The 12,554-nt window shown below is 37.1% G+C and overlaps 1 protein-coding gene across 1 annotated transcript; it reads right to left on the bottom strand.

Moving 5' to 3' along the window:
• Nucleotides 1-647: 647 nt before the first annotated feature.
• Nucleotides 648-11,744, bottom strand: LOC103718202 (probable inactive purple acid phosphatase 1). The gene is made up of 13 exons (XM_026808897.2): nucleotides 11,491-11,744; nucleotides 11,002-11,182; nucleotides 9,343-9,434; nucleotides 8,920-8,986; nucleotides 8,704-8,826; nucleotides 8,090-8,182; nucleotides 6,383-6,512; nucleotides 4,983-5,064; nucleotides 4,668-4,800; nucleotides 2,682-2,887; nucleotides 2,464-2,589; nucleotides 1,394-1,703; nucleotides 648-1,139 (listed from the first exon to the last, which is right to left on the bottom strand). Exons 1-13 carry the CDS (start codon nucleotides 11,553-11,555, stop codon nucleotides 834-836), a joined length of 1,914 nt encoding a protein of 637 aa, XP_026664698.1. The 5' UTR covers nucleotides 11,556-11,744; the 3' UTR covers nucleotides 648-833.
• Between the last annotated feature and the right edge of the window lie 810 nt (nucleotides 11,745-12,554).

A 12,554-nucleotide genomic window follows, 5' to 3' on the forward strand; every position in this document is an offset into this window, starting at 1 on the left:
ATAATTGATCGAGAGAGGAAATCTTGATAGACTGATCGTTGAAACAGGTAATAACGCAGGATAATAGCCATAGCTCAAGGCCGAGCAGTGTTACAAAATGGTTTGCATGTTATAATACGGTAGGTTAGGGGAGCAACCACTCAAGATGAACTTGATTAGATGGTGCAAACCATCCACCATGGGCTCTGTCGTGTGGAATGCTTGATATTTTTCCCCCTTAATTGTGGGTCATCTCTTTGGGTTATAACTTTATAATTGGGTGTATCTGCGCAGATGTCATCTGAGTGACGGTTTGCATGATGATGAACACCAGCTATTGATGGTAGAGCTTGAGAAACTATGAGCTAGGGAATGCAGTTGGAATTTGTTGAATTTTAAAATAACCAAGCAAGGTATATATTTACATAGTAAAATAAGTTAACCTCTAGTTTGCTGCGTGGTAAATTTGTCTTTAAGCAGATGGGCATATATCATATTAGCATTAGAACCTTAGCCCACAAACCTATCAAGATGCTGAGCATACTCTGGTTGAGCAGAGTCTGCGCTGGCTTACCACCCGGTCCTACGGGGCCTAATGTTTCTGTTGTTCCCTAAGATGAACATTACCTTGACATAGAAAGGAGTACATTGCTACAAGATGCAACTTATGTTGACAAGTATAATAGATGAAGAACTTGGTGGGAATCTTAACACATCTTAGCACTAGCAGTATATGATTTATCAGCAGTTTTGCTAGCATTGAGATAGCATATCATCCTTAATCAGGATCTTGCCATCGCATAACAACCCTCCTTTCTAAGCAATATATTTGCTAATACATTTCATAGGCAGGCTCAAGTAGCCAATGTAGTCCTCGAGCAACTGTCGACGGTGCAAACTAAGATGTCACGATAATCACGTGAGATTGTGAAGTGATCATAGACCCTACCATCGCTGCTTTTCTTGTACTCAAACAATAGTGAGGAATGGTTGAAAGCAGTGAGTTTCACAAATCCAAAGTCAAAGTCTTGAAAATAACTCCATAGTGTTCGAACCGGGGAGAAAGTGGAAAGGCTGGCACCTCCACCTCCAACAACTACATGGGTGGTTGCTGCAAATGGACCACTGTAATGGTGCGATGCATTGCGCACGCAAGTATTCTGCAACCAAAGGAAGATACATTGATCAAGCTTAATATATGAGAAGGAAACAAAAAGAAGAAAGGAATTGTATTCATGCTAGCATCAGCTTCTCACTAGAGGAATAAAATGAATGAAAGTTGAAATCTAGTGTTCCAATGTGATTAGTATGGTTTGAAGTAGCGAATGCCTGTAAGAAGGAATTGTATTCATGCTAGCATGGCTGGTATTTGGACTAACAAACTAGAATGCCCAACTGCCGATAACATGTTTACCTGGTAAATTGGACATGTTCTTTCATAGTTGTGGACATGACCATAGAAGGCAATGTCAACCTTATACTTCTGCCAAAGCTCTTGAAGGCTCTCTCTTCCCATTGGCTCCTCAAAGGATCCTTCCAGACCATAGTATACTCCAGAGGAATAACCAAGAACCCGATGAGAAAGGAAGATCAACCATGGCTGTTTTTGTCTATCAACTGATGATAGGCAGTGCTTGATGAATTTATACTGCTCAGTCCCCGGTCTCCAGTCATGCTCGGTGTCAGCTATACAGAAGCGAAACATACCATAATCTGTCGAATACCTGATGATAATAATAATAACAACAAATTTTAAGATGAATTATTTGGCTACAGAAACAAGATGGCACCATGCAAGTGGGCATCATGATACGAGAATTTTAAATATTTCAGTATTATAAGCAGAGGGCATTCCTATGATAGAAGTTACTAGCTTCATTATAGTTATGATAGCAATGCAACAAAAAGACAAGCAGTCAATACCATGACCTTGATCTGCAAGGCATTTACATATCAAAACAAGAAGAAAAACATGGAATTTGGGGTCTAATGCCCTACAATGCTGAAGAGAACTCACTCTCCATACAAGATTTTGCACAAAGAAATTCTGAGAGAATTGCTACTCAAAAGAGATGCCTAATGGATCGAACTCAACTGGAGTATGTAAAACCATAAATATTTATGTATTATGTTCATACAAAATAATGACGCATAAGATAATCAAAATATCAGCCATACTGACAACTTATATGGCAGTCATTTCTTGATTCAACTCAAAAGAATCTTTGCTTGTTCAAAAGTTTTCAGTGAATATCTGAAGTTATTGACAGATATAACTAGAGAGGAAAAGGCATTAATCAATGAAACAATATAAATGATTGGCTGTTTGATCCAGAAGAGATTTCACTAATTGAATTAAGCGATCTAATGGTGTTACATTAAACAACAAAAATCATGGAACCTATAAAAGAAAATGCTATGTCTTTTCAAAGAGAACATCAAGAAAAAATAAATTCAGCAGAGCTCCTTTCTTGAGTCGTATACCAGAATTTCGCCCGGTTCTCTGCAGGAACATAAAACATGGTTTCAGCTAGTACGCCACATTCTCCACCTGAATCCTTATTGCCATAGAAGGACCCTGTTCCAGGCCAGTCACGCTCATGATTACCACTGAAGGGAAAACATACTCAACTGTTATTTTCTATGCTAACAAGAGAATGATGTTCTAAAGTTATATGGAATAGTGAACTAATGAGACTAACCTTCCAATCATATAAGGCACAACTGAAGCAATGGGTTCAATTTGTGATGTAAACTGATCCCACTGTGATATGTATCCATTTGCATAGCATATATCTCCAATATGGATAACCATATCTACATTGTTCAGGTCCTTGATTATCTGGTAAGTGGTGTTCAAGGAGCCTGGCTGAAAATTGTTGTATTCATTGGAACCATCAGCTTCTGCCTGAAATAGAATCCAGAGAGAACATTTGTGAGGATACGTTAGACCAAATTCCATTTTTCACCAATATTTCTATGAGCAAAGAACTTGACACCTTTTACCTGGCCACGTGATTTATATTAGAGAATTGTCCACTCATTATTGATTAAAAAAACCATATTAGGAATGTACTGGTAACGTGATTAAGATAACAATGTCAAAAAACAAAGAAACTTATAGTAATAAAAAGCACAGATTGATAGCATGGTCCTGATAAAATTTTTTGACCTAATCACATGGAATAAGTTTTTCCAGCTATTGTTGTTGGTATCAGGCAACTATGCACCATGCAAGTGGTTGCAGAAATGAAAAGTCAGAAGACAGAAGCACACGCATGCTTTGATAAATGCAAGAAGGCAGATACAAAAAGTGGAAGATTTACTGATGGGAAGTTGAAGACAGTGATGACGATGAACTACAATAGTTTTAGTAGATAGCATTGAAGTCATCTAGAAAGCAGTGGCTGACATTTATGGACATCTGCAATTCATTTATATAGAAAAGATGCAACTAGGCCGATATGTGACTAGTTTAACAAGATAAAAAAGACTAATAAATGAGGGCTCAACAGCTATGACCATACATGTTATGGAAGTAGTGGGTCTTGGTCGATGGTTCTATTCTTGATGAGAGAGGAGGCATTTGTACAAGTAGTGTACATTTCCTGCCAACTACTACTTTATGCCGCTTGATCTCAATACCAAGTCCCACCCTCTAATACCTCCCACTCCTATCCTGCTGGCTGCTGGTTGCTCCTTTTCTAATTTTTCCATGAACATTTTTCTCTTGTCCCTTCACCTCATGCTTTTATTGGATTTGTTTCCTCTTAAAATGGTTCTCCATCATGATTTCCAAATCATTCCAATATGTAGCATATTTTACTTTTTCCAATGTAAATCTAATTGACTTTTGATCTGTTTTTGATGTTAAACTGTTCTGTCTTTTCAATTGTTATGATGCTTTCAGGAACTAGGTTTTCAAATCTGTGACTAGTATGGTGCATCATTCCTATCATGCTCTTTCCTCTCCCTATTAACCTTCTATGCCACCCATGATGACAAGAGTATCACTTTTCTACATTTTTACTGACCCCCACCCAAGCCACTCATTGGCCAAGTCATTAACTTAAACGTGCTTTAGTTCCACTCTTCCAAGTCCTATCATTTAGGTTCATACCACATCAAAACGTGTCAACGAATGCAGCCACCTATAGTCCTAGGTTTCATCACTGGCTCTCTGGCTGACTACCACTTAATCATTCTCACCTTCTAGCATACTTTCAATCCCTAGGATAGCGATCCATGAAAGTATCACGTGCCAAAATGTAGTTAACAAGGTCTATTAAAAATCTTAATCAAGTATCTAGTAGTTTCTTCTAGAGAAATCCAAATTTAAAACAAATCACATAGAGAATCTAAAGTCAATTATTTTGATATATTTTACTCTTACAATATCTTCATCTAAATGATTTCTTCCTAGGTTCTGAAACTCATTCTGAGCTTTGTCTGAAAATTTCACATTTTCAGAACATGCAGTATCATATACTTTATTCAAGAAAAGAATGAATTGGGCACATAAAACAAGAACAAAAAGCAAATCACTCTATGGACACAGCATTAACAAAGCTTTAACATATAGAGGAACAACATAGGTATCCAAAAACGAAGAAAATAATAGGATACAGAATAGGCATGAAGATATGTTGGGTAAAATCGTGGACTGGAGCTAAAAGAAATTTTCGTACCTTCCCCATATCACCAAAGATGACAACACGCTGTAACGAGTCTTGTCCAGGGTAAGGAGATGCCTTGAAACTGTATGACTGACTCCAAATGTAGGAACCATTAAATAATCTATGCCCAAGCCTGTATTTATACCTGCAACATAGTTATATAAGAATATTATGACTCATAAGACTGCTCAAAGAAGAAATCATCAATTCTCAGAGTCCAATAAAATTACAACGAACATGGAATGATCTTGCTGAACTTGCACAATGAGTTACACTATAGATGAGCTATCAATACATCAAAACAGAGATGTAGAATAAATTAGATACTTTATATTTGGCCATAAGTCCTTTAGAAAACTTGTATGTAGGAAACCAGGATCACGCCATCCCACTGTTCTTGCAGGTGAACCTGCAAATATGATACGTAAACTTTGGATTAATTATAAGATATGTGGCATGCTACATTAAGTTTCCATCTTCAGGATCTAGAGCCATTAAAATATAACTTGAAAGAGAATGTAGAGGATATTAATAACAATATCCCACTCAAGAATGTCATCTTAGGTCAATAAATTGTGGTTTCCTTTTCAATCATGAGTTTCTAATCTTTCTCTACAACCACATAAATATAGAAGAACTCTAAGTTCAAATGCTTCAACAATATCAAAATGTAACCACACCGGTATACTCAAAGTTATAAAAATTCTTTTTGTAAGGTATATTGGCAAGATGGTGAAACTCCAGGCGTCATAGGCATTTTGATGCCTCAAACCACCATTAAGCAATACAACAATAACAAAAGATAACAAAAGGGAGGAAGGAAAATGAGCACAAGCTGGGTAGTTTATATGTTTGATGTTCTTCTTCTCAAGATGCTTGGTCGACTATACTACTGCACTTTTATGGCCCATTTTCTTTTTCTTATTTTATTGTTCAAGAGAAAGATTGGATAAGGCCCGATCAGCTTCCTTAAGCAGAAACTTTCACTTCCATCGCTTATAAGTTACTCAAAATTTCAACTATAGTGACCCTTCTAGTCAAGCTTCTCCTCTTGGTAGAATCATGTCAACTCCTGCAACTCAGGATTCTTGAAGGCATTGCTTTAATACCAGCTAGAAATAAATATGATAGAGAAAGAGCCTTGTGTGGCTAAGATCTCTCCCAAATCTCCAAGAGTACCTAAACAAAAGAATGGAAACTACAACTACAACAATAACACAATCGCGTCACTCTAGGACTATTTGGAATCCTAATAAAGAAAACTTCCAACAAGCATACTCTCAACCCAAAGAGACGTGACAGGACAACTTGGAAATGAACATGCATGGCTCCCACTATAATTTAGAAAGGATAAAACACCATCCTGAAGATTGAGTCTGCTCAACTGTGTCAGCCTACTATCTTATAACAAATATCTGGATTGTATAATTAATTTGTCCCGTATTAGCATATAACATGCAAGTTAAAACAAGTATTAGTTTGTATTATGGTTGCAACCTTTTAGGCAGCAATATTGTGAAATTATTGAACACTAACAGGGTGGAAAGGCTATCATCACACAACGATCATGAAATATCCCATGCCTGTTGTACTGTCTTGCTAAGTAGTCATTAAGACAAATACAAAGATATTGGCCACTTCATACTGAACAATTTTTCTGATGGATTGAATTTGAGAAATTACAATAAGATTATGATGAACTATTTGTAAAGGAAGAAAACACTTACCACACATGCTGTTTCGACTGAAGGTTAATGTCCCAGCTGGGGAATGCATTTTGGGTCCTCCTTGCACACCCCACTCAACAAAAGGTACTGCCTCATCTATACCATATCCACTTGTCCAGGTTACAGCCATCTGGTATCATGTCTACCCACAGTCACGATCTTCAATAGTAAAGAAGAAATAGGAAACCGCGTGCAGCTATAAATAGTTAAAAACAATGACAAGCATCTTTTCATATTCATCTGCATGAAGACAGATTCTATTTAATTTCCAGCAGTTCATTTCTTTTAATTTTGTTTAAATGAATACTGAGAAAGATCTCAAAGGAGGAAAAGAAATTTTGGAAAAGCAAGCTTCAATGTCCATCTCATCTCCACAGAGGGGATGCTCCTGCAGACTGGTAGGTCTAGCCATTGCAAAAGCATTCTTGTTTCACAAAATTACAACCAATATAACCTTCTTTTGAAGAGAGAAATAGAAGTACACCAACCAATCAAAAGAGTAAATTTATCATGGCACATGAATTAAAATGAATCCACCGTGAAGAAAACAGGAAAAAGTTAGTCTCAAACAATTCACTTGGGGATGAGCATAGTCCGCCGTACCGGCCCGAATCGGGTAGTACGGGATGTAACGTATCAGTTCAGAATCGGTATCCAGTACAAATGGCGTACCATACCATACCGATTCGGTATCGATATCCAGTACGGATGGCGTACTGACACTCGATATGCCGAAAAGATTGCATACCGTACATACTGACCAGTGCTAGTATGGCACTAGCATGGGATCTGATACTGAGATGACGAACCTTGGTGATAAGGATTGCAACCATCCATCAAATACTCCTTAAATCAATCATATGCATTTCATGTGCCATGTACAATTTCCATTGATATATCACAGCCATACATCAAATATTCCTTTCTGTCGAGCCAATCATGTGCACAGCCTATGCCATGTACTATTTTGCTGGCTGTTGGACTCATAACCATCCATTAGATACTCCTCCTGAATTAGTTATGTGCATTACAACTGCTGATTAATATTTTATTCCCTGATAGGATAAGATCCATCTATTGACTATTTATTCCTTTCTACTAAGTAACTTGCATTTCGCGTGTCATGGTGCAGTATTATGCATGGTACAATTACAGACTTTCTTCACATTATCAGGATTATGCATTTAATCATAATATCCAATAACACCTCAATAACGGAGGAAGCAGCATCATGATGCCTTATATGTGAAACAAGAAATACAGTGGGGTTTGCTAGCATTAACTAAAAGCTTATGGGTTTCCATTTTGATGGTTTATCACAGTTTTCAAGACACAAGCAAAATCATTCTATAATGAATAAGATATCTCCATACTTTAATATGTAGCATCAAATCTTAATAGCTTGGTCTGCTCTGAATAATATTACCATTCACGTCATCTTTCTCGTGAAGCACTTTACTGGAATTGTCAGAAAAATGCCATAAGAAAGTCATGTACTTACTACTGCACAATTACTTATTTTCAGAGGTATTAAAAATAATTAAAAAAAATACAGTTCAAACAGAAATCCAACCAAAAGAACTCTAGATATAAAATTTAACAATAAAGAGACTAATTCTACCTAACAACCTATTCAGTTTATAACAAAAGAAAAAAAAGAAAAAGGAAAAAAAGGGGAGAGGGAGAGGGGGGTGGAAGAAACCTTACTTCATTCCAAGATTTTCCTTGAGATAGCCTTGGGTAAACAGGCACTTTTGGATTTGCAAAAGCTACTCTATTTGAGACAGTAATCAGCTTTGGCTGTTATACAAAGAAATTTCCCCTCACATTAGCAAGAATTACTTTTCTTCATTCAAAATTTTACAAAAAATTTAAATATATTGCAGAAATGCAAGGGACATTGTGGTTAAGTCATAACATATGTACAGTCAAGTGTTATCTGCATGTGTCCTATGAGGTTGTGTGCATGATGTATTCATATGGGTATGTGCTTAAGAAGTCATAATCAATTTATATCACAAGATAACCAGCCAGAATTTCTCTTCTGGATATTTCTTGATAAGATCACAAAATAAGAGATCACCACCAACTTTTCATTTAATTCTCATGTTATATTTATGCAATTTTTTCAGATATCATGCATAATCTTCAAAGAACAGGAATAATATGCAGGCAGCAATAACTCTGGGGTTTTTATGCCAGTGTTTTTGATAACACAAAGATTATAAGCATATAAATGCACTAATAAGCTGTAATCTTGCAAAAAAATGTACCAGTGTACTCTTATGTATAAAAATCAAGCGTCACTTTTGGAAACATACATTTGAGAGACCACCAGAAAATAATGCAAAAGAGAAATCTGCTCTTTGATTGATCAGTTGAAGCTTCAATGATCCCTTTCCAGTCCTGCTATACTCGTGACTTGTGTAATTTGCATATTGGTACTGCAGAAAAAGCATAACCTTTCAGAATCTGCTATGACTTTGTAAACATTTAGCTTTTATACTCCAAAAGATGAATCCGGAGAAAATTTTGACCTTAATAGGGGCTGTACATAGCAGTGGAGGAAATTCTCTCTCATTTTCTTGCTCACAGGTTGAATCGCTGAAAAGTCAATATTGCATCATGTCAGATTAATTTTTTTATTAGACTATCAAAATAATTACATATGTTTTGGGAGCTATAGCATTATGAATCTCTGTTCACCAACGTATTTGTGATGGGATTATGTTTAAAAAGAAATAATTCTATAACATAAAATAGGGGCTCTATTCCTGCAACAACAACCTTGAAGGTACAACTCAAGAGAAAAAACCATTGCCAAAATACCACCTTTTTTAAGTTCTAAACCACTATATCTAAGATAGATAGTAAATGGGATCTGTTTATATTTATTTTTTCATCATGAGAGAATTAAGCTAATGGAGAATAGTCAATTTATCATCAGGAAGTTCTATTACTTGAAATTTGCAGGAGAAAAGACACCGATCCAATCACTATTTGAAGGATTGGAATAGCTATACTCTAAAGTCACCCACTCGCTACTTTGCCCCTGTAACAAGAGAAAATTTTATGAGTCAGCATTATCAAATAAAATACTTTATAACAAAATCATGCTCTTGCACTTTTCATCGAGTATTGGGACTGCATGGAATCTTTTCTGTCTCTTTCCTTACAAACCTTTTAAATCTGATTACTAACCAAAACATTTTCTCAAAAGATACATGAAAAATAAGAAATAAATTTAAATGCCTGAATTAGACAAATCCAAGGAAGTTTGATCCTGACAGTAAGATCACCAGAAGCTGCCTGCTTATCTCAATCATCAACGAGCAAATTCACGGATTGCAAAATAGGAAAAGAGTGGGTAGGCCTTATTAGGTTTAAATATTATCCAAATCAACGGTTAAAGAACATTTTCATGGAGTTTGTGTTGCTCATTCATTCATGCATTATAGAGAGTGGTAGCTTACAAGTAAAAGACAGGTATAGAGAGTACCATGAGTTATTCTTGGTATGCATGGTCAAGTTGTTGAGAGCCTTGCCCCACACAATCTTTAATCATCACAACTAAATCCAGAGAGGCTTGCAAAGCTCTAATGTAGAATTGACCATATTATTGTATTCATAACAGACGAAGCAACTCTCATAACATAACTTGGCCCCATGGCAAAAATTTAGTACCCTGAATATGTGGTGAAGGTCTATGACCATAGAGGGCTTTAAAAGGGTGGTAAATTCTCCACTGAAGTCAAATTAACTCAGAGCTATTGCAAGTTTGATGGGTAGCTTGATCTAGGATTCAAGCAGAAATAAAGATTTAAACAAGTGGTGCTGGAGGCCAAAGAGACAAAATGGAGCAGCAAGCTAGGGTGATATCCTGGCTGCAAAAGTATCTTGACAATGATAAATGGGGATCACGCTCTGTGAAACAAGACATTACTATCAACTAGTTCACAAGATGAATTCCGACATAATCTGATTTGATTTTTATTAAGCAACAACCTTGAATCTTTGATGCATTTTGTATAAAGCTCATGCATGCATATTGACCTGAATGTTTAAATTATCCGCAAAGGAATGAGCCTTTTGATCTTTAGCATGTTTTGTGTTTCTGACCTTAAATGGTTGTAGATACTTGTGTTTGGCTGGGAGATCTCCCCTGCCCCGCCTATGTAAAAAGTAGCAAATATAAATCTCATTCTTCAAAGTTGTCTTCTAATTAATTTGCTTTACTTTTAGGTCATTTAAGTACTTTCCTCATCAGATTCCATGTAATTAGGTCTACTCTAGCCTTCCTCTGTACGAGGATTTGATTGGAATCAAATATTGCAGGAATTCTCCTTTACCATTGACTGGCAGATAGGCTGTTTGAATTGCAAAAAAGAAGAAGAAGAAGGAGGTAGTTATCATATTTGCCCTTTCCTCCGGGACAGCATAACACATTTTCTTGTACAAGTATTATCCCAAAAAAAAAGTGCTGTCTGAATCTAACACTCTCAAAAAATCCCGAATCCCTGTTCCGAACAATTACTTTTCTGGTTCTATTTTACGATGAGCATACAGTTTCGAGATTATTGAAAAATCCTGCGAAGAGAAATGCAAATCTATATGTGTACCTTCAAACCAAGAACTAAAGGATAGGCTTTGATGTAGGCTGACCCATCAATTGCAAATGTAGTCCTGTGAATGGCGATTCGTGAGAGGGGTTGTTCCCCACTATGCATCGCCACACCATAGCTGAATATGCTTGCAATCACCAAGAAAAACACCACAAAATACCTCATCATGCCCCAAAACCTGAAATCATCCAAAAATTTATATATAAAACAACATCTTCCAAGAATTAAGCCTCAAAAATCAAATTACCAACTAGCAGAGATCCAACAACCAGCAGTCGTTTCATGTTCGATAACAAAAAAGAAAACCATCATGCCCAACTGAGTTCTCAAAAGAGTCAAAAACAAAGACCAAGCTCAAAGAAAAGATCTCTGAGCCACCTTTCTAATCACCGACTATATAATTAAAAAAATAAAACAATAAAAAAGCCAAGAATTAAGAGTACTTCCACACAAAAATCCAGCATCAGTGAGGCGAAGAGAACCAACCCGAAACAGATCATCTCCCAGAGACTCTGAGAAGTTGAGTTAGTAAAACAAGAGCTGAGCATCATCTATTTATATTGGAGTGAGCTTTCCGAAAATCCACGGTAGAATACTCTGAACAAGAAATCTCTCTCCCCTCCTCCCACAGGATCTTCAAAGGGAAATGATTGATTAGAGTGAATGGAATATACTCTTCGGATAGCATCGAGCTATCAGTCAAACGAAAAGGGGGGCGCCAAAGTCTATGAGACCACCGAGTCCCAACTCGAAGATCAAAATGACCATACCGGATCGTGCGCAGTGGAGTTGGGGCCATCGCGAGCGTGACGACCTTGATCCTAGATTTGTCGGCAGCAATGAGCTGTCATAGGACGTTTCCTGTAAATTCTTTCACCTTATTTATCTAAGTTCTGATTTTTGAAAGCCGCCAAACAGGGCTTGGTTGGGTGCTAGCCATATTGCCATGCACTGGAACCAAGATTGGAAGGGGGTATGGGTTTCATGTAACATTGTAACATGTTCAGCTTGACTTACTAAATTGGTACCATGTATGTGGTCTCAGCTTTTAGAGCTTGTTTGGACGCTCGTTTATGTTATCCGGTAATAATATATGTGCTTTGGGGAAGAGATGAGAGAGAAATTCAAAGCCTCGGCTATGGAGTCTATTATGCTTAAAATTTATGAATAAGATAAAATATCATTCTATTTAAATATATTATTAAGAAAAAAAATGTTGGGAATCACTGAGAGGGCCTGGCCCATTGACTGGCCGGCACATAATTTGGGCCGCAAGGCACATGAGAGCAAGGGTCGCAAGGCTCGTGCGTGTGGGAGAGGAATGAATTGGACTCTAAACATGAGTCCGATTTTTCCTCCAATTCTGTCGGAAGGGGTCGTTTGTGCGACCGAATCCTTCAATGTTCGAACCAATTTCCATCTATAAAAGTAAGCCCCCACCCTCCATAGCCTTCCTCCTCAAGATCTATCCCCTCTTTCCCTCTCCTTCTTCGTCCTTTTTCTGTTGAGTCTGCAGCTGCCCATCACTGTACTCGCCAGAATTTGGGGTC

Source organism: Phoenix dactylifera, chromosome 4, assembly GCF_009389715.1.
Source record: "Phoenix dactylifera cultivar Barhee BC4 chromosome 4, palm_55x_up_171113_PBpolish2nd_filt_p, whole genome shotgun sequence".
Classification (NCBI taxonomy): domain Eukaryota; kingdom Viridiplantae; phylum Streptophyta; class Magnoliopsida; order Arecales; family Arecaceae; genus Phoenix; species Phoenix dactylifera.

What these genes read in the sequence shown, in the direction of transcription:
- LOC103718202 (XM_026808897.2), bottom strand. Translation starts at nt 11,555, where the DNA reads ATGATGCTCAGCTCTTGTTTTACTAACTCAACTTCTCAGAGTCTCTGG. An exon ending in GACTTATGGCCAAATATAAA is followed by an intron (nt 4,801 to 4,982) that starts GTATCTAATTTA and finishes ACTATGTTGCAG; the next exon opens with GTATAAATACAGGCTTGGGC. An exon ending in GAGAACCGGGCGAAATTCTG is followed by an intron (nt 1,704 to 2,463) that starts GTATACGACTCA and finishes TATTATCATCAG; the next exon opens with GTATTCGACAGATTATGGTA.